The sequence below is a fragment of the Athalia rosae genome, chromosome 8 (assembly GCF_917208135.1).
Source record: "Athalia rosae chromosome 8, iyAthRosa1.1, whole genome shotgun sequence".
Lineage (NCBI taxonomy): Eukaryota > Metazoa > Arthropoda > Insecta > Hymenoptera > Athaliidae > Athalia > Athalia rosae.
In genome coordinates, this window is record NC_064033.1 from 2,427,708 (window position 1) to 2,454,410 (window position 26,703).

General features: G+C 43.0%; 1 protein-coding gene across 1 annotated transcript in view; it reads left to right on the top strand.

Annotated features, from left to right (window-relative positions):
- The first annotated feature begins 5,144 nt into the window (after window positions 1-5,144).
- LOC105691055 (Krueppel-like factor 7) overlaps window positions 5,145-26,703 on the top strand; it is a 171,230-nt gene continuing 149,671 nt past the window's right edge. The window contains exon 1 of the mRNA XM_048659971.1: window positions 5,145-7,156. Within this exon, the coding sequence (XP_048515928.1) occupies window positions 7,055-7,156 (102 nt within the window). The 5' untranslated portion in view covers window positions 5,145-7,054. The remainder of the gene's footprint in view (window positions 7,157-26,703) is intronic.

A 26,703-nucleotide genomic window follows, 5' to 3' on the forward strand; every position in this document is an offset into this window, starting at 1 on the left:
AAAACTGAGTCGCCGTATTTTCTTCCCTCTTCGTTTCCCGCCGTCCTCCACCCTCTGCTTCCGCAGAACCCTTTCCGATAAAGAAATCTAGCTGACGATTTCTAGAACAAAAAAGAAAGATCAATCATCGCGCGTTAACGCATTTACGTTCATCGATCGAACGGAGGCGAAACCCGAAGAAGAAAAAAAATCGTCTTCGATTGACTGGAAATAGTTCGCACGAATCGATTCCACGCGCAGTCTCATAAATTTATCGTTGGTTATGAGGAGAGACGGAAGGGAGACAATATTTGGTAGGACTCGTACCGTGAGTTGGATACGACGGTGGGTTTTTTTCTTTATGTCTTTTCATCAAAACCTCGGGAGCGTAAGACGCTACGCGAAGCTTTGCACACGCGGATATGTCAAGCGAGTACGCACTTCCGTGCGTAACTTTTCAATTGGATTTTCCGGCTATATATATATATATATAGAGAGATATTTTCCAGAAAACTACACAATGCATGGAAAATTTGGAGGGACCGGTGCGGCTTCTATTATTTGGCCCGCCCCAGAATTCATCCCCCGGGAACCCTCGACGCGAGTAAAAAGGTATAGGTAGCTGTTCCGCCGTATGTATATGTATATGCGGGGAGCCGAAAACTCCTCCTTTTTTGGACGAGAGAGAGAGAGAGAGATGGAGATGAAGAGGGGGGGGGGGGGGGACGGAGGATCGTAGGGCGCGCGTCGGTTTTAGGCTCTGATTTTAAAGGGCTGATTTTCAGAACCGGAGAGGATATAACAGGTTCCCGCATTAGGAAAACAGGTGAAACTCTACCTTTTCTCTACTCTCCCCGGCTCTCTCTCGCCCCTTAGGGAATTTCATTCAGGTTTCACCTGAATTTCTGATCAGGTGATTCTCTCATTCCTACCATCGCGGACGCCCGAGGGCTCTAACGGCCACCTATACCGCCTATACCCACTCCCCCGACGCGCTACAATTTTTTCGATTTTTCTTTCATATTTTTCTTTTATTGTACGCGCGGATAAAACACCGCGAAATCGGGGGCTTCCCTCCTCCCTCCTCCCCCCACCTCCACCCCCACCCCCTCCGCAAGCTCTTCAAATTTTTTTGTTATTGTTATCTTCATCGCTGTTATTATTGTTACTGTTATTAATATTATCGCCGTCATCCCCTAAGCATTCTCGATTTCTTTTTCTTTACTAATATTTTTTCGCCCCCGTCTCCCCGGTCCCGGGTAAATAATTTTCTTTGCAATTCCCGAACAAAAGGTAAAAAGCGAAGAGTCGCGAGCGTACAATGCGCTCCTCGATTTCGTACCGTTTTATCTTTAATTGTCCAGATCCTTAAAAATTTACCGCGACAAAGAATTGATATGTCTAGCGACGATGCTCGAGTTTTGGATTATCATCCATTGGCTGTACACGTACCACTTGTATTTCTACTACCCCGAAGTGTTTCCGACGTTATTCGGATTATAACGGCGATCCTCGTTGCACCGACACACCAATAGAATAAATTATCTGCGATAGTGAGGTGGGCATAGCAGGTGTCTCTCGTTTCACTCGTAACTCGTTCTGCCACTGATCCCTCCGGTCATTTCAACCGACTCTCTCGCCCGCGGTGAAATACACCCGAGCGATCGTCCATGGCGAAAAATAAAGAGCCAAAAAACCGAGTACTAGAACGGGGTTGCGAACGCTACGTAGAATGTCGAATCTAAGAAACCGCTGGGAGAAAGAAAAAAAAAAGGAGGCTTTTAATCTCAAATTCCTTGACGCGAATCGGAGAATTCGGATGTGCAAGGTATACGCGGAACGATATCAAATTCTGAGGGACTTCCAGCGGCTAGAACGTGATCAAATTTCAACGGAATATTTCGAAAGATCCTCAGCGAACGATCGTACACATTCTTCCTCCATCGGGGGGGAGGAACGATTACAAACGTGAGCGGCGCGGTGTCGGCCCCGCTGAAACGGGAGATTTAAAAATCTACCCTTTGCGATACCGCTGCCAACCGATGCCGTCGTCCACGAGGGGGAGAATTACCTACGCGGATCCCCGCGCACCCCAGACCTATACTACTACTACTCCTCCTCTCAGGTTGACGCGAATTTAACCCTTTATTTATTTGAACGAGCCCACTTATTTTCGCTCTCAAACTTATCTCGCTACAACGCGCCCGAACAGTTCTCTCTCTTTTTCTTTTTTCTCGTTTCTAATTCGCGCTTTTTCTTTTCACCCGAATTTCCGGGTCACCTCTGCAACCCCTTCGCATATCGTGGAGTGATTTTATTACCCTCGATTCGTGGGGAAAATTGTTTGCCAAAAAAAAGAAAATAAATTAAAAAAAAAACAACGGATTTCGTCAGGGATATCGGAAATAAAATATTTTCGATATCCGGTTGTGCAAGTTTTTTGTTTCGAAATTTTTCTTTTTTTTTTTTTTTTCTGCACTGCGAGAACGGATAATACGTAGAACGATTTGATCCGCGTGTATATACAGTAATCGTAACTGCACACTGCACGCTTTATATATATTTTCGCCGAGTTTGATTTTCGAAATCGTTGAACGAATCACAAGCGTATTTATCGAGGGATTTCTATAGAATTTCATCGACCATTGGACGCGGTCTGCATAGGTATGTACGTACGTACTCACGTACGAGTAAAACGCGTCGACGTATACGCGGAAAATATTTACGGATTTTCGGATCGCGTTGCGCGTCGAAAAGAAAAGCGAAAAAAAAAAGAAAAGTAGGAAAGAATCGTTGAGATGAGAGAAAAAAAAAAGCTTCGAATCATTCGTTCGTTTTATTAAGCTGCGTAGCTGCGTGAGCAACGAATTTAATATTCTCGCTCCTCTCTTTCTCGTCCTTGTTCTATAAATTACAACTCCAAGGATGTGAGTATGTGAGTTTGCATCAGTCCAAGAGATATTTCGCGATTAATACGATACAATACGTTCGTACGGGGGGAGGGGGAGGGATAATAGTCGTCCGTAAAATCACTAGTGGCATCGCCGACGCCAAAAACTTACGCAACGCGTCGTCCGTTACTATCCTGCGTATAAGATAACAAATAAATACAAACGCGTATAACTGAGGAATTACGCAACGAGTACGCGTATCACGTGTGACCGTCTTACGCGCTTATCGTGCAGCGTACAGCGAGAGTAGAGAAAATACGAGAGTCAGCCAGCCTCGTCCGAGCTAAGAAAACAACCGAAGGAAAAAGGATTGAGAAATAAATAAATCAGGGAGCGACAAATTTAGTCAAATAAACGGGCGAAAGAGGAAACGACGAACGGAATCTCTCCGTGCATTTTTTTTCCGGGGGAACGTTCAGTTTATTTTCATAAGCCAGCCTCCCGGATCCCGCGTAGCCCCGCACAACCCCTAAATTTCGGAACTCGACGTACCGGAATATCGTCTGAGAGTTTTTTCTCTTTTCGCCGATAATATCACCACGTATACCTCGCTCGATTGTATTTATCATCGGACGCACGTACTTCGTCGCGACGTTACGTTGATGTGTGTTATAAAAATTGCGTGATTCATTATTTTATTTAACGTCAAGAATCACTCGCCGGCCGGGGATACGTTGCTCCGCGTGCACCGCAAACGACATCCTCTCCGCACATGATTCGTCCGGATCGCTTGACTCACCGCTGAACAAATTATGACCGTGTGCGTTACGAATCGTTTCTCATTTCCCCGCACCTATCTCAACCCGTATGTATACTCGGCGCTCTATAGATTCCACTTTTTTTCTTTATCTACTCGTTTTCCTCTCCTTTCCTCTCGCGTCCGCTCGCCTTAGATCCGTCGTCATCGTGTAACGCTCGTAATGTATAAACCGACGTTGCTCCAACGTTAGCGCAAGATCCTTTCATTGAACGTTACTCGGCAATATCAATTATATATTATGCATAAAATGTATATATACATACATACTACACGTACATCTACGGATCATGTACATGAGAACGCGAGAACGCTCGATGAAACGAACTTCCATTTTACTTTTATTAGAAAATCTTCTTTTCTTTTTTTTTTTTTTTTTCAATCCATTTTCACAATTCGCCGAGGGGTTGCATCATCCCCCCCCCCCTTGGTACAACGGATGATTAATTTATCTTTCACGTAAGATTCTTTGTCTCGTTCTCGGTGGAACGAAGGGGCTCGATGTGATACAGAATTTTTTGCAGCGTTGGATCTACGAGTTTTTTTTTTTTTTTCTTACTTTTTGAAATTGTTCGTACTCACCGTGAAAAACGCCGGTGGTAATCCGATAGGGAAAACAGGGACCCCCGAACGCGACGGAGAGCCGATATCAACTGATCGTTAGTCCCGTTTACAGCGAGGTGCGTAAGGCTGAAATTTGCAAACTGCGGCGCCCCGATCTCCGGAATAAGGTACACCTACCTTCCCTACCTCTGGTAGCGATATCTATGGATAAATATAGCGAGCCGTTTAAACGAGGCGGCAGAGAGGCCGTTCGTCCATCGCTGAATGAGAATTGTTTGACGTGGACTGACCGCAGATATACAACCGGCTAATTGGACTTACGTAACGCTACGTTTGTTTCACGTTCTCGCGTACACCGATACTCTTTGCAGTCCCGTAGGTAAACAGGTGATAGGAGTTTAACGAAATTCTCTACAGTAGGTTGCCTTTAATCACCCGGCGAGCGAAGGCTACGGTCCGGGATTGCATAGTTTTTTTCTTTTTCTTTCTCCTCATGCGATCGATGAGAATTTTTCTCGCTTATACCCGATGCATATCGTACGCGCGAGGCGTTCGATTGTCCTTCGGGTGTTTGAAATTAATTAGCGCGCGCGCTCGCAAAGTATAAATCCGTGCGTCGTCGGTCACCCCTCTCTCTCTTACTCTCTCCGTCTCTCGTTTTGGTCCAATTTTGTTCGTAATTTTTTGTTTTCTCGTTTCTCCAGCATCTCTCCTCTCGTTATCCGCTCTTCTCCTCTCCCCCTTTTTTATCTCCCGTTCTTCGAGTGGTGCTGCCACGACGCCTCGGCGGTTTTATCGAGCATCTCGGCGTCGCGGCGCCGCGTATTTCGTCGTCGTTCGGATCGGCTCGGGTTTGCCCGTGAATCAGCAATGCCTTACCGGCCTCAGTTGCTCTTCGGCTCTCGCGCGGAAGAGTCTTTAAATTCTGGCGTGTTACCTCGCCGATTTTTAAAGAGCGATTTAACAGTTCAAATTTTCGATATACACCTTTTTTTTGGTTTCCCCCCCATTCACAATTGTAACGTCACTAACGACAAACGGGTGGTTTTTGCGTACGTTTTTTTTTTATTTTCCAATTTCATTTCCATCGAAACACACGTTTCACGAACGTAAATTCCTCTGTCCCTTTAACTCCGGTATGCGTACGTGCGTACGTACTCGATTCTGATATATTTCTATATTAGTATCTCGTACTCAAGGATTAACAATAAACCATTATCCTCGTACGGCGTACCGTTCGTTAATTATTTTAGCGCGTTAAATGAACGTGTTATCATCATCGTATTCGTATATATATGTATATATATATTCGTATGTACATATATACTCTCGTTGTATACACGTACGTGTATGATAACGGGAAGTGATGTCTTCTCCGCCATGCGTACAACCATGCCTACGAGTTTCGGAGTAAAAGCACGTATGGGGTTTTAATGAATAAATTAGTGGAGAGTGTGAGGTGGTATTGAGTTCTGTGAGTTCCGTCGATAACAAATATTTTTAATCAACGAGCCCCGCCCCCTTATGCCCCCACGTTATTAAACTGGTTTTCGATTCGTTCGTTTTTGAGAAAATCAATCGCAAAGAGGATATATATTTTCGTTGCTCCTCTTCGTCGATCGAATAAATTAAAAAGAGAAAAAAAAGGAAAAAAAAAAAGTGTGTGTGATATGTCCTTCGAAGTTTAAACAGCGATCATCCTCGTCGATGGTTTCCCATTATTTTTCCTCGATTTTGTTGATTCGAATAATCATTGAGTGCAGTGTGCTTCGATGCTTTGGTAAAATCTAAACTCGCATATATCATGGATACTGGAGTAAGTGTGTCGTCCTTAACGGGTTGTTCCGAACGAAATCAGACAGAACATTACCTGGAGGGTAGATCCAGTTTTGGTAAAAACTTATCAATCTGATCACCGGTCTGCTGTTAAAAAAAAAAAATTAATAATAATTAAATAAAATAGGTAAAGCTACGTCGACGATTAATATCGTCTTTCGTTGGTATTACCTGCGTACCTCGTCCGTCTCATTGGTCTCCTCGTTCCTCTTGTGCTCCACAAAAAATTTTCCGATGCCCACCACCCTTAGATCGCACGTGTTTGCTATGCTGTGACAACGTACCACGATGTGCAGTGATTTTCGTATGGTATGATAAAGAGAATTTCAGAAAAAATTTGCCAAAAAGGAAAGGAGAGAAACACGTGTGTCATCCGATCTGTTTCGTTTGCGTCAAATTTTCCATCGTTCAAAATGGATTGAATTTGAATCGGAGTAATTTTCAAACGAGTAAAAACGACGTCGACGACGATGCCGAAGATGATAACGAATATCACAGATAAAGTCACCGATACGACGATGTAATGCCGTTCACATGTGTACGATCACAATACACATGCGTTACACCTCGCTGCTTTGATTAAGAAAAAAATAGTCGAAAATTACGTCGAGGTTCGTTTCTAGTTTCTACGTTGAAAAATTATTTCGGTGTGTGAAGACGATTACAAGTTTCACCGTAATAATCTTGGTTATCGTGGTGGTGTTTTTTTATGTTTCCTTCATTTGCTCGTTCGTCGAACGGATTTCCAATTTTCTTTCTCCTCGTCCATCGACTGAGAAACAATATAAATTAACTGTGAAAGAATAAAAGTAATTTGTCTGATATAATAGAGAAAAAAAAGAAAATCATCGGAGTGTGTAACACGTGTCCGAAGACGTATACGAATACGTAATTCTTTCAAAAGAGAGACAAACCCGGTGTGTGTGATATCGTTTTATCGGTGTACCAAACTATCAACGCGATAACCATGGATATCCTACCAAGTGGTAACATATTCAGGGAGTTGCAGGACATCCACGATACCGGATATTTCTCCGCTCAGCCATCGCTCGAGGATCATTGGCAACAGGTAAAAAAAACAAAAAAAAAAAATAACAAAAACTTGACACGTTCGTCGACCCACAATGGCATGCAGGTCCCTCGAAAAATCCCAAAATTCCCTCGAGCGATGCACGTGAAAAAAAAAAAGTGGTAAAAAAAAATGTACCCAAACTACACGTTGATTAGGCCACAACCTCGGCTCGTACTCGTCTCCACGTTTCCCCTCTATTTCTTCCTATTACTTCATTCGCAAACCGATCGTTTTTACTCACGTGATACGATGAGCGTAAAACCGACGAGTTTGACACTAGGAAACATGCGTTCGTTTAACCTATGGCTCTTTAAAGTTTAAACGTCGCGTTTAAAGGCCAAGCCGGCCGGCGTTTCTCTTAAGACGCGCACACTTGCGTCTACGTGTGGAAACACCGCTACGTTCGACGAATATGATTCGTACGTATTTCCGCGCGTCGTCGTCGAAACACGAATACGTGCGATACGTATTCGTACTGTTCGGTGAGTTGTACAGATGTATACGTACGTACAATTATCGGCGCGTATCGCGAAACGGGTGGTTCGGTGGTCGGATTCGAAATTGGAATTTCGATTGGAATTTGTATCGCCGTGCAGTTTTGAATGCCTACGCTATCTACACGTATGGATAAATGCCTTGCGTTGCTGTTTTCGTTTTCAAAAAGAAAAAAAAAAAAAACTGCACAAGTTAGAGGTCATTCTAGCTGACGAACGAACGTGCATCGTTCTCTTTGGGAGACGAAAAAAAAAAGTCTCACAAAAATCCGAACGCGAATCGCACACAACCTTGCACTTTTGGCGTTCAGAAAAAAAAAGGAATCCACCGAAAATCTTAATTCTTAGGTAAGATCCACTACAGATGTTGTGTGTACCGCTGTTTTCGTTATTCAATGTTTGGAAAAATGAGAATTGAGAAAAAAAAAAAGGGGAATATGATCGAGAAGCCGCAAATATTATAGCGCCACGGCGAATTCTTCTTTTCAATTTCATCTTATTGCTTCGCCGCGTTTCCTCTCGTTCTCCGGTGTTCAGTTTTGTTCGTTCCATTTTTCTCCTTTCATTATATCTTCTCATATGGTACGGCTACGGCTACGTACGTACGTACGTACATTGCGGTACACAGTGCAGAGACACGTACAGACGTACGGTTTCGCACGTGTGTGTTTGGTATACCTTTAGAAGCAGCGTGCAGAATTAGAAACATAATAGTATCCATCCACAATGGCGGTAGCGCGACGTACGGCATAGAGGAGGCGAAGTTGAAGCCGCGACATAATTCCCATGTGTGGAAATACGTGTATATATATACGTATACATATAGGTGCATACACGCTGCCATTATACTGTAGGTTCCTATCTACGTGTAATGGTAATACGAACGTACTATTACTATGGTTATAATATCCGCACATAAGAGCGCGTCGTTCTTATTGTCAACTTTTGACGATCGACCATTCTTTTTTTTTTTTTTTCCTTTTTTTCTCCACTTATTTTTCTCTCTTTGTAACTTTTTATCTACCATCTTCCATCGTCTTTCCACTAACACCGCGAACACGTTTGTTGTGTTCCTCCTGCGTAACGTCGTGTGTACGCGTATACGTGTGTACACACCTACGTAATATGACGTGCAAGGCAGAGAAGGGCATTGTTACTTACTCGCGTCGAAGAAACTCTTCCTTTACAATGCACTCGCATGTGCGCGCCGCTGTAACGTATAACGTGCACAAGATTTCTCGCGGTCCGTACACCCGACTGCGAATCGTCTGAAATTATTTTTTATCCAGCGAGTTTCCGTTTTCTCGCTTCAATCGCGATCCCATGATTTCAATCGGCGATGGTGGGGATTGCGTTCATTTCTCAAAGGATAGCGCGAAAAAAAAAAAATTAAAAAATCTGGAGAGATGAAAAGATGGAGGAAAAAAAATGTCGTCGGCGCCCGAGCATCTGTCAAAAAGAGAGAAGAGGCTAGAGGAAAGAAGACTCGAGTTAAATTTCGTATCGCGACTGACTGAAAACCGCGTGGAGTTTAAATAGCCGCGCACACACGGCACGTGTGCGGCTGTTCCGTTATAGAGCATTGGGGGAAAAACTGAGAATAAAAAAAGTCGAGGAAAAGAGATGATAAATAAAAAAAATTACGTCATCGCCCCCACCCCACCCCCCTGGAACCGACAGCGCGTCGTACATAAACCTATTTACGTACGCGTATACATGTATGTGCACACGTGAGATATGTATAAAAGTTAATTCGACCTTGGAACCATCCCCCGCGCTTAATCGAACGATCGATCGATCGATGGAAGGCCGGTGGACGACGTCTACGATGTGAGGAGAGAAAAAATCGTCGTGTCTATTTCTCTCGCGTACATGGAGGAAGGAAAATTCTACGCGGAGGGAAGTCGGAAATATTTTTCATCCGTTCGTGTTTCGGTAATAATTTTTTTTAGACCCCCCCTCGAATTTTTTTTTTCAGGCTACTTCGTTTTCTTGAGCTGGTTTTTTTTGATTAGATTTTTTGTCAAAACTTTTTTTTCAACCGAATTCAACGTTAATTTGGGAGATTTTAGAATTACCATCCGAAACTGGAATTCGAGATATTTCTTGCGTAATTAATTCAATTACAATGAATTGTCGGTGTCCCGAATCTGCGCGGAACATTTTTATCAATTACAGCATATCGTCAGGTGTACGCGATAATTGTTACGGCAACGATTAGCGCATTTTTCCGTTCGTCTAACGAACTGTCAACACACGTGCACTTTTATTTCGGTTGAATTCTTTTTTTTTTTTTTTTTATTAATACCAATTTTTTAATCAGGTGAGCCACGTTCCACTGTCCTCGAAATCGTGAGAAACCAGACGAGGAAATTAGTCTCTCATTTCCCCTCTACCTAATTAAAATTTGACTAAAGCTAATCAACGATCGTCTTCAAATTCTAATACCCTAATCAGTTATTCCCGTATCTTTGCACTTTAGAATTTTACAACGTAATTATTGTATATCTTCTAGCTCAATTAGTAATCGCTCGTACCGCTGCCTCTGCCTCTGCTGCTGCTGCTGCTGCTGCTGCTGCTTCGTCCGCCGCTTGAATCGTTTGAATAAATATATGCTGTATATATACACTTGCTTTTATTTATATTTATCGTAATCGATGGTCAAAGGTCGTTGAATATATGTGTAAAAGTCGCTCTATCGATCTTGATTATCTTGAAAGTTGAATGTGTAATTATAAATAATTTTCCTTACGTTAATCTTTCTTTTTTTTTTTATTTCTGCGATAGAATCTGTAATTATTCTTAGATCCACTAATCGAGAGTTCATCCACGATACGCTCGCGTGCTTAAGTTTGTTGAAAAAAAAAAAAATTAGATACAACGCCGCCGATCCAAATAGGTGAATCCAATCTTGACAAGTTTATCTTTCAATAATCGCCAATCTGCCCCCATGGTGATTAATGAAAACGAAAAGCAAAAAAAAGTCCGACGACAGCCGATCGCGGTTCGAAAATCTTTATTAGCTGAGGATTATGTAATCTACGAGGGAATTTCCAAACAAGATATTCGAAAGAAAATTCACTTTACACCTCGATTCGAAAATTTTCATACACTTATCTTGTTTCATTATCATTGCCGGTTGATTATTGTACAATGTTGAGACCTTAATTATCAGTCGCGTTATAAGTGAGCTGTCATAACAGATGAGGATTTTCCTTTTTCCACGGTATTATTATTGATACTTATATGTATATAATTATATTCGTCATCGATATCATTGTTAATTACATAAACACAGAGCGATATTATGCGTGCGCACAATCATGCGTCGAGTCACTCGATGATTCATTTTTTATCGCAATTCTTCTCGGTTTCTTTTTTTTCCTCGCGAGTTTTGAATTCTTTTTTTTTTTTTTTTTTACCTCAATATTTTAATTCGAGAAGATCTGAAAAAACGTGAAACCGGCTGACGGATCTCTTATTCGCGCCGCGGATCGGGTATACAGCCTCGCACAGTACCCTTGTTTATTTACATGTACTACGTAAGCGGTATTCTTAGACAACTTTGACAGATAAGTTTTGGTTCCCCGGTATAACTTAGCGCCGCTTCTCGAATCTCCGCCATGCTGCTCCGTAGTTACCGTACCACCGTATCTCGCAGCCCGATCAACCGCGAGTTGAGTTTCCATTTTCCGAAAAGCAGAAACGCAGAAATTATTATTTATCAAAAATTCCTTCGTTTTCCTGGTCTGAAATTTTTTTTTCTATCCTCATTCCACGTTCAATCAAACGACAGGAAAAACCGGGGACTAGCATGTGCGAAAGGAAATGCGATCTCGATGAATGGAAAATTATTTTTTTCGGGCTTCCGCTGGATTTTTTGATGTCGAACAATTTTTTGATGACTGTAAGGCTTTTGTCAGGCGTTGAATTCGCTGCAAAAAAGTTGCGAAAAGTTTCAACTCTACGACGAAATAGTATTCGAGTTACGGAGTTTCGAAGGTGCACAGGAGTGCACAGTTATAAAAATTGACATTACATTTGACGAGGATAGATTTTTTCATTTTCCTCGTCATTTTATTTCACGCTCACAAAAGATTACGAGCAAAGCTGCCGCTCGATAAGATTACGCGGGATCTTTTCGGCGTGAATTTTTATCTCCGAAATTCTGGTTACGCACGTACGTACGTACAGCGTACACATGTTACCGATTTACGTTGTACGCGTACCGTTAACGATGTGGCGGATATTTGGCGTTCCGTTTTTTTTTTTTCCCGTATTAGCAGAAACACACGCACTGATAATACGCATGTATATCGACGGGACGTGTGTGTACACCCTAGCGAAATGAAACTTTGCCGCGTTATCTATATTATACATATCGATTTATCGGCGTTGGCAAGTCGCGTTTTCATGCCGACCGCCGTAATAAGGTCTAAAAATACGCCTCTCTCTCGCTCGTCCGACGAGGTGTAGCTGCTAACTACATATGCCTATAAAATATTGCGTTCCTCTCGTACACACGTTCGATATCACATCGGTACGTAGACGGTATTCGGTGTCCCGAGGAATTTGAATCGTCCATTCTTCTTTTCCTCAATTTGTTTTTTTTCTCCATGTTTTTCTTCATCTTGACTCGGCCGGTCAACCGATTCCTCCGCGATCGCTTGAGTTTCTCTTCTTTTTTTGCTCCCGTATATGAACGTCATCTCCTCGTTTTTTTTTTTTTCACAACCGTAGGTACAAACCGCGGTTTAATGTACGTACGTACGCTGTGCGTTTATATATCCACGTACGACGAAAGAGAAAGTTAGCGTCTCGTGGCGGTCAGTTGTGAGACCGTATATATAATCATCGATCCGCTACGTAACTTACGCGTTCATTCAAAGTGGGAAACTTTTACGGGATTCGCGATATTTTTCGAACGTCAGTTTTTCGCCACCGACAAATGTTTCGTCTCCAAATCGATAAAATGCGGATCAGAAGATCCGTCGAATCGTCCCTCCGCTTCGCTGAGATTTTCCCTCGAAGAAATTTCGCTGCATATTTCGCTGCCCAACGTATACCCGTGCTAACACTGGGTATAATGCAGCGTAAACTGTTGCAATAGGTAAGGTGAGGTGCGAAGAGGTGCTAAACACACCGCACAGGGAAATGGAAAATTTAGGTCAGACGCCTCTGACTCTTGTTCATCCGTTTGTACGTAAAACTTGACGAACCAGGTTCGATTCCCGTGTAACGCGTTATATGGTTCACCATTTTTTCCTTTTTTTCTTCTCTCCGCACTGTTTAATTTTGTCACATTTACCCAGATTTTTTTGTTTTTTTCTTTCACAAAAAATTGAAGTCTAACGTGTTTCAGGTACACCGATTATATTCTCACGTTTCCATGGTCGTTGACCGACACGTCTAGAAAATTACAGACCTGCTCTATTGTACGGATCGCACGCGAATGATACTCGCACGATGGTGTGCGTTACGCGAATTATTTACACACATGATAAACGTACAAGAGATCGTTTATTAGTATTATTATCAGTTTGAGAAGTTGTAAATACCCACGTGTAACTTATAGGAACTGCGATTTCATTCATAAAATATATTCGCTCACAAGTAGGCAGGTACCTACCTACCTACAACCGCGAGAACGTTTCGCTACGCTACGTTGCTTTCGCCTCTACTATCCTCCGCTTGTCCCGCTACTAATCCACACTTTTGCGGCTAAATTTTAATCAATTTCTTCACGACTCAGACTCTAATTCGTAACGTTGAAAATCACCGGGGTTGAACTATGGCAATGGTGTGCAGAAGCAACGTTTTTTTTTTTTTTTTTCTCTCGTTTTCATCCATAGAATAATTTTCAAAAAGTCGATCGAGTCGTTGAACTTCGACGAATACATATATTCATGAATTTATGATGGCGATTGAGCACAGTTTTGGCATCGGATAAAATTTTTATCTATCAACAATTTATTATCCTATTATTATATTGCGTCGTACCTACCGAAGAAACGTCGATTCTATTTCCATTTTCGATCGAAATCGACTCGTCTCACCTACCCATCGTTTTTTATCTCTTTTACTTTTATTCAGAAAAAAAATTTTGTTCGAGTCGCTAAGAATTACAGGTACGACGGTTCGCGTATATTAATCGATTCTGCATCGCTACGTTTATGGTTATTACACCGAGGTATATCTGTATTTATCATACCGGCTCGATAAAAAGATGAAGAAGAAAAAAGATGAAGAAAAAAGAAAAAAAAAGCGAAAAAAGAAATAGAAATTAGACATTAGTCATAGCACGTATCTCTCCGCGTTATTATTATCCCTATAGTGTAGTAATTTTTAGTTGGCCGTGAATGAAATATCAACGATGTATAAAATCTTGAAATTTATTCACATACGTATGGCGAGCGTTAACGTACGCGTGTGTACCGAGCGTGTACGTACACGCGTGATACACCACACCACACCACACTTCCATCGGTGCGTACGTATGCGTACGTAAAGCTATGCGAGGCGAGGCAGGATGCGGGAGATATTTCGTATGGCGTAGGCCGGTAGTTTGACTAGCTGCTGCTCGCAGTCGTGTGTTCGTCATAGGAAAAGAATGTCTCCGTGCCTATAAAGCGTAGATATAACTATGCCTTATATCTCCCATAGACAGATATAGACCGATAGCTGCTAGACAACCACACGCCACAAATATAGATATAACGTGACGTGCCCGTAGACCCTGCGATTATTTTTTTCGTTTCTTTGTTTCGAAGAATTTTTTTTTTCACCGCTGCACCCGAAGCGGAATCGCATATGTAAATGGACCTCTAATTCAATCGGGATTAATATCGTCGGGTAATTAAACGCCTCCTTCAATCCCAACACTCCATCGACATTAACGGGCTTGAACGCCCGTTAATTTGCCGTAGCCGTCGAACCGGCCGACGGCTACGTCGTCGTCTTCTCCACGTCCTCGTTATCGTCATCATCATCATCATCATCATCATCATCATCGTCGTCGTCGTCATCACCGTCATCATCATCGTCGTCGTCGTCCCCCTTTGCACACCTGTAGCGAGCCGTTTCTCTATGCTAAACGCACACGATGCGTCAAATCGATAGGAATTTTTATCGATTCGTTCTCCATTATCACGGGTCTGTAATTCAATTTCATCGCCTACGTTATACGACGAGGATATCTCGCTCGAGATGTTTGACTCGAAGAAAAACAGGATGAAAACCGGGTGGAAAAATTTGTCGAGAGGGGAAAACCGAAAAAAGCGCTCCGCAGGTATGATGATGAGTAAATTTTTGTTGAGATAAATTTCATCGTGCCTCGCAACGATGTATTCGCGTACGTACATATATATCTAGAGATAATTTTTTGACCACCTATAAAATAATTCCTCGTCTTTGTCTTTACTTTTTACTTTTTTTTTTTTTTTTTTATTCTTCTATTTTCGCTCCCGCATTTTTTCCCTTTCTTTCTCGCCGGTCGGGATGTAACGGACAATGCTCGTTGGAATGATAGTAATTCAAACCGGAAGCAGAAAAAGGGGAGTCGCTTTCCGTTCTTCCGGCGTAGCTCGGTCGCATTCCGCTGTGTTAAAATTTTGTTAAATGCGTCGTTCAAGTGAAATAATACGAACCGCTACGATTCCGTTCCAACCCCCCACCCGCCCCCGTTTTTTTTTTTATGTCCCCTTCCACATCTCTTTCACCATTCACTGATTTATCGTAATGTATAGAGCGATGATAATTGAAGCCGATCAATTTTTCCTAGTCGGGAGTTTGCTGCACGTCTCGTGAAACAAAATCAGAAAGAAAAGAGAAGGAATGCGTTTAATAATTATTGTTAGCGAAAATTAGGCTTAACAGAATTATTACCGAGTCCAAATTGCACCGGAATCCAAATTGCAGTGCGTCACGGAAAAATGTCGAACTTAACGAAAAAAGTGGTACAGAATTTTAGATGATTTTCGAATTTTCTCCCAGTGAAAGGCTGATGTGTCCTCTTCGCATATGGGTAGCCGGGCATCCGCGAGAGATTGACTTATTGTCGGTGGTGGAAATTTCGCGAGTTACCGGTACGCTGGATCTCCCGTGGAACGTCGCGGTTTACAAAAATTTTCGGATAGTTACGGTATACAAGCTTTCGAAAACGGTGAGCCGGTCGCACAAAAGCTCACGCGGCGTCAATGGATTCGGAGATTTGCCGTTTCGATGAATTTATGAACGTAACGTACTGGTTTGCCTTTTTCCATTTTTTTTTTTTCCCTTTTCGCATACACCGTCGGACTTTTTACTACTTTTTTCATCTTTCGATTCAATCGCTGAACGGTTGCCCGCGATATATACGCCTACCTGGGCCACATCGTCGCCCCGAATTGCATCGGCCCGCGATTCTGTGTTGAAACGGTAACCGATTTTGCACTCCCAGTTCCGCACTCTCGTTGCGCTGGATGTACGTATATACCTATACGGGTTTATACCGCTGTGCGGATACGTATTCTCTTCATATTGGTCATTGGTAAATAAAAAAATTTGAAGAAAAAAATACCCCGGCGCACCGTTTGCACGACGACAATTTTTTTTTTTTTTCTTTTTTCTATCAAATGTAATAACAAACGTCAGCAAACAAACAAATTCCATTTTGGGCATGTACGAAATACCATTCGCACATACGTCACACCGGACACGGAAACCGGTGGAAATTTCTTTCATATTTCACGTGGCCTATAACGTTGATGAAAATTTATTTATTAAGGTTTTTCTTTTTTGTTTGTCCCCCGGAAAAATAAATCCCATGAAAACGATACGAGTATCTCGGCGTATAGTTTCGCGCGACTGATAATCGATGTTCATCGGCGAATTATTTTGACCGTGACGGAGAAGAAAAAAAAAAAGGAATTCCAGTATTACGATTCGAGCTCGAATTACCTACACCTCATAGTTCGCGCGTTACGTCGCAAATTGTTCTCCTCCAAGAATAATAACCCGCGTAATATTTTTATCTATACATAGGTGTGATACAGGTCGACATCGAGGTACAATATCTCGGTTATTACGTCGGGTAATTTGTTGCTTTTCATTTTTCCCCGTTCAGAGATAGATATGTATATATATTTTCCGAGTGCTGCCGCACTGCGCACGGTACATGCGGTATTACGGTTAAGCGTTGCTCGGAGAACCTCGACTCGCGGTTTTAAAGGCAGCGCGGTCTGATAACGTGATAAGAAAACATTGCGTTACCATTTCAACGCTGCCGTGTTACCTCTGCAACGCCGTGGCCGGCCCCCTACTCGTGTGCCGAGGTATATTTCTTTGGTACTCCGCAGTTGCACACGCACACACAACGTACGTAACTAACTCCACGTGTTCACCTAACGCGGTTGCAATATACCTACGCGGAGAGTGAAGAGGTTGCGCAATCACCTCTCGCGAGTAAAAACTGAGGTAAACGGGTCGCGGACGACGGGGTCGTTTGTGCGACGCGTTCGTTCGCGGTGCGCGAAAATTTGAAGAAAAAAAAAAAAATAAGAAACTAAGAAACGCGTTCAACGTTTTATCAATTTCGTATGACCGTTATCTTGGCTTTTTTTTTTTTTTTTTTTTGAACTATACGTTCACTTTCCGTGAAACAATTTCGATAGGTCGGTCGATCGACGAACGATGATAATTTTCGGAAAAAAAAATCGGTGTAACCGCGCAGAGTACGGAGAATGACCGTTGTCTAATGGCTCCCACGACGAAGGTCAACAGCTCTTAATTTTACCTTAATGGTCAATGGTTAATGCCTAATGGCTAGTGGCTAATGGCTAATGGGCGTAGTAGTTGCCCGTCGTCGTCTTCTCTCTATCTATTAGTAACTCGTCATTAGCAACGTGTGCGGCTAGAGCGTATATTGTGTCCAAATACGATTCTTCGAAAGTATGAAAATTAAGTCCAATTACGAGTCGGATCTTTCTTTTTTGTACTTATACAGTTTTTCCGATTACCTTTGCGACGCTCGTCGCCTATGAGTTGAATAACTACGAGCCGATTAACGTCTTTGCAATTTTCACCCGGTTACCCTTTCGTCGAAAATTCACTCGCTCTCGGTCACCGCCGTTGGATTACGAATAACTTATACGTATACGGTGACAATTTTTAAGGGCGCAGGTGATCGCGACGCGTACTGTACTCCCCGCGTATACCTGGCCGCATAAATTATGCGTAAAACCTTGGAAAATTCAATCCGCGTACCGGCAATGCGTTACTTCCTGAATAACAATGATTCGCACTCTATACGTCGTCGTAGTAGTTGGGGCTCTTTCTGGCGTTGGTGGTACACGCTGCACCGATGGGGCGTCGCGACGCTGAAGTGGCATTATCATTTCTAATGAATATTCAGTTCCGCTTTATGTTCGAAACCCCCCTGGGCTTAGGGCGCTGTCGCGGGGCTATACTTTTTCACCATTTACGTATACGGATATATATGTATGTAAAGTGCACATATATTTTATATATATATAAAAAAAATATATATACATATCTACACGTTACGCGTTTTTTCATCGATTCACCTCCGTAACCTCCTACCCTTGTCGTTCGACCCTAAAAAAGTAAATCAAAAATAGATAATCATCAGCCTTCGATCGATTCGATGAGAAAATTTCATCCGCAAACGATAGAATTTTATTCCTTCTCTAGGGGGGTGAAAATTGAATGACTCCTATTTGTCGGACGAGGCCAACGAGTCACACCTGTGTACAAAAACTATCAGCGAAACGTCCAGTTCTGCGTTTCCCCAATTTTCACCCGACCTTAAAATCGTCTCGTCCCATAGGGAAAATCCCTCCCAATAAATCCCCGCGTGCACTTGATCCCCGAACCTCGAGGTCAACGACTGTCGTGTTCCGTAAATTACCATCCCCCCGAATGACACCGGCGAACGTTGATATCGTTGACGTGAGCGGGGGGGGGGGGGGGGAGGGGGTTGAAAAAAAAAAAACATTTTTCCAACTCGAAAAGTTGAAGTTGAGGGTAACCAACTTGGGCGATACGACCCGGCTCTAAAGGGCGGTCGAAACGGTGGAGTGCGGTAAAATCTGGCGTCGTCGGTAGTAGTCGCGGTGGGTTGAACGTTCCATCTTCTAACGGTAATTAATGACACGAGTACTTATCGAAAACTGTCAGTAGCAACAACTTCAATTAGGATGCAAACCTTCTACACACTGTGTATACGTATACCAACATTTTGCGCGCCTATATCATATATATATATTTATGCAACATGGATGGCCTCGAGAAAACTTGAATGCCTGCCAGGGTGAAACTGCTCTCTGAGCTCCTCCTCCTCCTCCTCCTCCTCCTCCTCCTCCTCCTCATCCACGTCGGGTTGCTCCGGTCGCTACTCGCGCCACGTTGCTTTGCAAAATCGCTTTGAGCTTCCGCGTAGTAGCTTTATACCGTGTATATAAGCGTACATTAACGGGCGGAGAAACGCGAACCGCTGCTGGAAACAGAATCACGAACGATGAGTACGACCTGAGGGAGAGAATGAGCGAAAAACGGAAACAGAAAGAGTGAAAAAAAAAAAACAGAGATAGAGGCCGAGCGAAGAAAGTCCTTTGGAAGTGCTTATGACTTTTAGCTGCTGCAGGATGATGCACCGCGGGACTTGATACATATATATATATGTATATATACACGTCGTGTGTATACCTACGTCGAGAGCGGAAGTCACACACCGGAAATACACGCCCCTTTGCGCTCCTCTCTCTTTCTCTCTGTCCTCCACCTCTCTCTCTCTATTTTTTTTTTTCTTTTTACTCCCTTTCCACCCGCTACCCCGGACAACTTCACCCCCACCGATGAAAAATGCTACTTTTCTCCACCAGTTTCGAGCGAAATTCACGTAGTTCGCCATTTCTACCCTTCAATTCGTCGTGCACGAGAGGGAAAAATGGAGGACGGAAGTGAAATTAGCGAAATTAGGGAATAGGGTACGTCAAATAAGTTGGCCATTGTTCCGATTTTAGGCGACGTAGGTATTACGTGTGTGCATAGTCGTCATACGTACTCGTGTATATTATATAGTATTTCCTATGTACTCGAGGACTATGGTGTAATGGGACACGGTAAACAGCGCGAGCATTGTAACCCTAATTAGAAAGTCAAATAATCTGCAGGACTGGAAAAACCTTTACTGTGGGAAAATGTTGGCCCAATGTACTGCAGGGCCTTTATACCACTGCCGCGTTATAAACGAAAGTTTAAACTGTTGCTGTTACACGTACGTACATACGTACCGTTGGGGAAGAAAGAAATTAAAGAAGCGTTTCACTTACATATTTCTCAATTTCTTCTCTCGCCTATTTTCTCCCGCATTTTTCGTTCCGTCGTCTCCAACGCAGAGATTGAACCTCGGACCAACATTGACAGAGTGAAAAAAATACTCGAACAAATTATTTGCGTTAAAATACGCAACCTTTTAAATAATCGAACTGTCTTCGCGCGCACGGTACAACTCACCTGTACCTAGGTATACAATTATTCGAGGAATCAAAAATTCATATTTCTCGTCGTGAGCATAATTTTTGGTAGTTACCTTTTTTTTGTCAACCTTTCTGTTTTTTTTTTTGTCTCTAATTTTTGACGTGGTGCCGGTTCGTTGTTCGTACGCCCTTCCTTCCCCTGCTCGCACTCGAGCAACCGGAAACCTCTTTCCGTCCGTTGTTGTTACCGCCCCCCCCCGTAGTTTCACGTCATTCGGTGTATAACGTGACTCCGCGTGTGTGTGTGCGCATACCTGAGTACACCGTACACCTATTACACTCGTGGATGATCATTCTCTCCTTTCAATTGTGAAATATACGTAAATCGTCGTAACTGTAGTAGGTATATAGTCGCGGTACTCGTAGTACGCCGCACTCATTCCGACATTTACTTTGAATACCTGCTGGCATCACTACTCGTAGTAGTAGCAGCAGTAGTAGTAGTACTAGTAGTAGTAGTAGTAGTAGTAGTAGTGGTAGTAGTCGTACGATCGGCGTACCACACCGTTGGGGCATCGCGGTAACCAGGGAACTTGGACACGCAGATAGAAGGGTCGATAGTAACCGTAGTGTAGATCGTATCTCAGTTACTCTCACCGCGTTGAACAACGAGGAGCCGCCGCGTGGTCGCGCCATTCGGTCTGGCGGTCGATCGGGTCGTCGTGGCCCTAGGCGTATTTCGTACTTTCTTTCTACTTTTTACCTCACCTCGATTCGAACCAACCAAAAACTGTAACCTTATCCCCTTATCGTTGGTATTTTTTTGTTCCTCCTAGCTCGAATTTTTCCTTTATTTGAAATCTCCGTTCGCTCGCCGGACGGACTCACGTACACGTACATCGCACGCTTGTCTTCTTCGTGCTCTTTTTATTCTTTATCGAACTTTCACTGATTTTTTTTTCATTTTTTCATTTTACCCTCTATCGAGATAAAACACGATTCGGACGAAAAAATGAAAATGGTTGAGGGGGGAAAAAAAATTCCACTCGCTCAGATATCCATTGCGCGTAATTGTAGCGTAATGGGGAAATAATTTTACCTACAGGTGAAAATTCCACTGCACAAGTATTGACCTTTTCTCCGAGGGTTGCGTAGCGGAGGGTTATATACGGGGAGGGGGAGGGGGGTCGTGTGTGCGTTACGCGAAAGTCAAACGAAGAGGTCTTCTTCTCTGTTTTCTCTGTATAAACTTTGAGCGCGGTGTATAGGTCGGTGTGTTACATTTACCATGTAGCAACCTTCTCTATCCACCCCGTACCTACGTATTTTACCTAACCTACCCCCTTTTCACTCGGGAACCTTCGCGGGTCTGAACGCTATACATCCGGCTCCCCGCTACGCCGACTACTAACCTACCATATCCTAATCTAACCCGAGCAAACCTTAGCAAACCGAGCTTAAGCTAACCCGCACATAACTAACATTTCTCGCTCGAAAGCCGATAACTGCTACTATACTTATACCGTAGTACGCTGCCGCTGGTTCACCTCCTCGCCTTCCTCGCATCCTTCCTGTAACCTTCCTCGTTCCTTTCAACCCCTTTTTCGTTGTCCTTTTCGAGCGATATTTTTCGTTTTTTCATTTCACCGATTCACCATCCTTCGAAGTTTCTCGACTCCGACCCGATGGTAAATTGATGATATTTACTCGTGGATCCGACCATCGACTCGGATCGATTATGGCGGCTGATAATATATCTTTTACCTAAAACTATCGGCAAATATTGGTCCGTGAAGTGGAACGGACAAGCTTGTTGCGAAGGGTGCTTAAAAGATTAACTCTGTCTATAGATTCTGACTTGAATTCACTTTACTTTACCTTATACCTCGGTTTGTACTTTGCTAAAAGCTCGGTTGACGATTGTTCGATAACCTTTAGCCGAACGTTTCCTCGCGAATCGTATGATACGTGCAATTATTTGTTCTACTCTATCCCCGAAGGTTGGAGAAGAATTTCGCTTTTTATTACGCGGCGCGTTATTTCCACGCCGCGAATCGAACCACCGCGTACAGAACGTCGGAGTTTTACCCTTCGTATGCGCTTTTCCTTTTTTCACTCTCTTCGAGCGAAAGATAATTTGTTTTCGCTCGCTACCGAAGGCGTTAATAAGGCTCGTATCTCATTCGTTTCTATGGCGTGTAGCTTCAGCTTCGCTGAATATTAACTTTCCTCTCTTTTATCGATCTCGGGAAAAGCGTCGTCGTCCAGAGTTTCCCTACATTTCGCGGTGGTGGTTGAGCCGCCGCTTCCCTCACCGGCTGCCTCGTCCTTGACGTCCTTCTTCTTCTTCCTCTTTTTTTTCTTTTTTTTTTTTTTCTTCCATTTTTCTTGCTCGTTTTCGTTTTCTTATTTTCCTTCCCCTTCGCATCCTCGTCGTGCTAAACAAAATAAAATTAGTCCTCCCCGGCAGCGGCAGCAGCGTTTTATGCCCTTTTCACCTGTGTAGCCCTCGTACTCTCTTCCCCTTGTTTATCATCCCCCATTTTTTTCTCACTCTCTCTCTTTTTTTTTTTTTTCTTTTTTCTTTTTTTATCAACCACCAGTCGCCCTTCTTGCAGCGGCAAAGTACGAGACGCGAGGCCGTTCTCGCGTTTCTCGAAGGAACGATTTCTTCTCTCGTACAATATATACTACGTTACATGCAAACTGCATTAGGGAATGAGAAGAGCAACCCCCCCCCCCCCCCTGACACGAAACGCTCGCTCTTCCTCGCGCGGAAAACTGTATTATGACGCCGTAAGGATAGGTACAAAATAAAGGAGAATAAAAAGAGATGAAAAAGATGAAAAATAAAACTGGAGGGAGAGGAGACATTTTCATTCTAGGTAGTAACCTTCTTTACTCCTCAACACCTTATTCCCGTACGCCATATGGTGTGTTGTTGAATACCTGTATATAACAACGTCTTATAATATACCCATATTTATCTCACGTTCAGCCAACGTATAACACATCTACTAGGTGTTGAATTTCAACAAGATCAAGTCGTAAACTTCACATCGTATATTTATTATTCGATTTTATTTTATTTTAGGGTAGAAAACGGAGTGCTCCTTTTTCTTACCCTCCGTCTACCGCTCGTTTACGATATTCCTCGCAACTGATTCGAAACTCTATTCAAAATTTTTCGAAAGCATCGTTACCCGATTTCACCGGTGCTTTTATACGCGAAACTTCGAACACGCCGCGTAATTCGTATCTCCCCGGATTATATTTTCCGAATCTCCGCGAGACTCACGAACTGATTTTATTGGCAAGAAATTTGTCACCGCTGTACCTATACCGATCGTATTTCGTCCAAACGATCGATCAAAGTTTTTCCATTCTTTTTTTTTTTTTTTCCGTTCGTTTCTGTAATAATCGCGATGTCTGCGAGAGCGAATAGATCCGGCGGTTTCGCGAGAGAGAAAACGAAAAAAAAGGAGAGAAAAAAAAATTCAACGGGGGGGGGGGGGGGGGGGGGAGAAGGTCTGGAAACGGGGGTTGCAAACCTTGCGGTACTCTCGGCCGATCCATAACAGTTTTTGCTACGCACTTCGATGAGGCTAAATAGTTGAGCCGTGCCCTCCTCCCCTTTTTTACTTCAACGACTATCAATCAAATTTCGCGTACAATCGCTGCCGCTTTCCTCCACCCGCTTCTCGTTTCCTCCCCTAGAGCCACTTTCGCCCGAAAACTTCAGCCCCGGCTCTATATCCAAATACTCACCCCCCGCCCCCCCCGCGGATCACTTGAATTTCCCTCCTTCGTTCTCCTCGTCGTGTTCAACAAAAGGGAAAAAAAACGAAATAGAAGTACGTCACGATTCTAAATAGAAGAGAAGGAAGGAGGGAGACGATTCCCATTCAAGGGTCGAAATGTTTCGATGGATTCCAAGCACCCGCGAATATCGTATGCGAGAAAAATAAAAACAGAAATATATAACGACTCCTCCGAGTTATTTCACGCATAGAGCGGGTCTTTGTGGGAACAGCCGGTGGTTCTTTTTTTTTTCCCTTCCTTATTCTCGACGCGCCTTACTTATTTTTCTCCAGCCTCCGGACGACGCCCCTTCCCATATTTTTGTACGAATTTTCCACGCCTTGGGATGCCCGCGTAACTAAGATCTTCTCGAGTGTTATTTTCGCCGTCCTTTATACCAAGCTGCAGCAGCACACAGTAAGTCCGACTCTTTGCCGGCGGTGGTATTTTTACGAGTAGACTAAAGTGCTGCCCGGAATACCCTCTAACCCCATCTACACAACCCCCTCTACTCCCCCCCCCCCACCTTCCCTCTCCATCCCTAGGGAATTTTTCGAACCTACAGGGTGTGACATTCCAAGAATAATGCGTACGCGTATCTTTGCACACCGGATAGTAAAATAACCCCACCGCAAAATCATTCGATCAATTTCCTTTTTTTTTCGTTTCCAAATTCATCTGCTTTCGATGATCTTATCTTCGGAGCTTTTCACGACGGCAACGAGATTTCGGGGTAGAGATTTCTCGTTTTATCATCGTCGAAATTTCGGGACAAGAGTCACCCCGTATACAGCGGTTGATTCTCACATATGCCACGGCCACGGTTACTCGGGACTGCGATGGAGCCCGTTGTATGTGCCATTCGTTCGAAATTATGGGTCACGTGCGTGTTGCGGAGGATAAGCTCGAAAACGTAGGAAAGTATAGAGGCCGTCCTGTACGGGAAGAGAGCTTTAGGATCCCAGCGGCGCACATGTCTGTGTATTTTATTTTATTTTTTATCTTTTTTTTTTTATTTTTTATTCGTCGCTTTTCTTCCACGTGTGGTAGGTACGTCGCTGCGAGTGGGGACTACGCAACGATACCCAACGCGTTATATCGTACGATTCGCAACCCTGCAGCGGTAATATTACATTCGTTCTTCCTCCCCCTCGGCCCCCTCGCCCCCCCCCAGAACAATTCGCGATATGGATTCAGCAAAAGTACCCGCCTGCAAGGGTCCCCTTATTTTTTATATACACGTTATAACAATCTTTATAAATTGTTGAGAATCCACCTCTTGATACGCGCCAAGTATTTTCCCTTACGCGTTATCAAATAAAAGACCTTTTTTCTTTCTTTTTTCTTCATTTTACCGAAAGAGTGAACGTGGATTTTTCTTCAACGTACGCGCGGATGTATTATTTCAAGTACCCGCGTTGCAGGTTCGACAAGAATTCGAATTGTTTGTTTGCCCCCGTTTTTTGCGCTCCTTAAGGCGAGATGATAAAATAAATAAAATAGAGAAAGCTCATTGTACGCGTAGAGAGGTGAGAATTGACAAAGTGGTAGTCACTCAATGTCGAGATGTGGTAACCTGGATGTCGACCCCCCCCCCCTCCTGTACCCCCGCTTTCATCTTTCGAGCCACAGGTGCATTCGGGCAAAGTGAATTCCCATATAGTATACATATATAGAATACCATAAGCTTGCGCGAAGCTGTTTCTATTAGATTGAAGTCAATGTACACGTATGCGCGCGAACCTTTTACCGTGAAAATACTCTGCGTAAATAATGATTTCGATTTTTTTTTTTTTGTTTTTTGTTCTTCATTCAAACTACAAAATATCATATTTTTATTCCTATATGGATTTTTTGTACGTACGCTTACGCATATATGTGTACACAAATCTAACGGTAGATATCATTCGGCCCAGGCTCATCCCGACTTTCATGCCTGCCCGTGATGCTTTATACCGAGAGGTTGACGACCTCTTGGAAAGTAATATAGTGACTGCTCGTTACAAACTTTAACTTGTATCTATAGGTACGTACAACTCTAGGAGTAAATCTACTCGAAATTCTCAGCCATAGGTAAATTATACCCTGAATATATATTGATGCAAATTAGAAAATTATATGGATCTATTCGTCTGAATATCGATTCATCATATCACCTGTATCAGATCACATCGACGATCCACTGTCATTGCGAATAATCTGTGTTGAAAAAAAATCGAAAATTCCTATTCGATCAATTTTCCCTGCATTTTCCGATTTCTGTTGCAGGTAAGCTACGTCCGAGAGATCGAAATATTTGTTCGACGTTCGTTTGCGGGGGGAAAGAGAGACAAGAACTTGAGGAGAAAATAAATTCTCGGAGACGTGAGTCGCTAGCTGTATGTGAAAAAAAAAGAAAAAAAAAATAACAAGAATTTATCGCTTCATCGAAGTGATAAGAAAAATGACGGAATTATCTGGAGAGAGGGTATGTATGTCACACACCCTGAGCCTTTAAGTCTTCTAGAAACTTTGGCGCGATAGTAGGTGCGTGTAAATATTATTTGAAACGGTATTGGAGCTTTTACTTAATTGTTAGTTTGCACAAGAGAAATATCTCTCCTCCATCTGCTGTGTATATATGCCGATATACTTATACTATAGTTCGTGTATCATCGCCACCACCGTGCCCCCCCCCGCTGTCGCACTATTCCAATCGTGTGGCTCATAATATCTACGTTTAAACTTCAAGGAACCAGGTGTTCCTTCCAATGGTTTAAATACGTGATCCTTT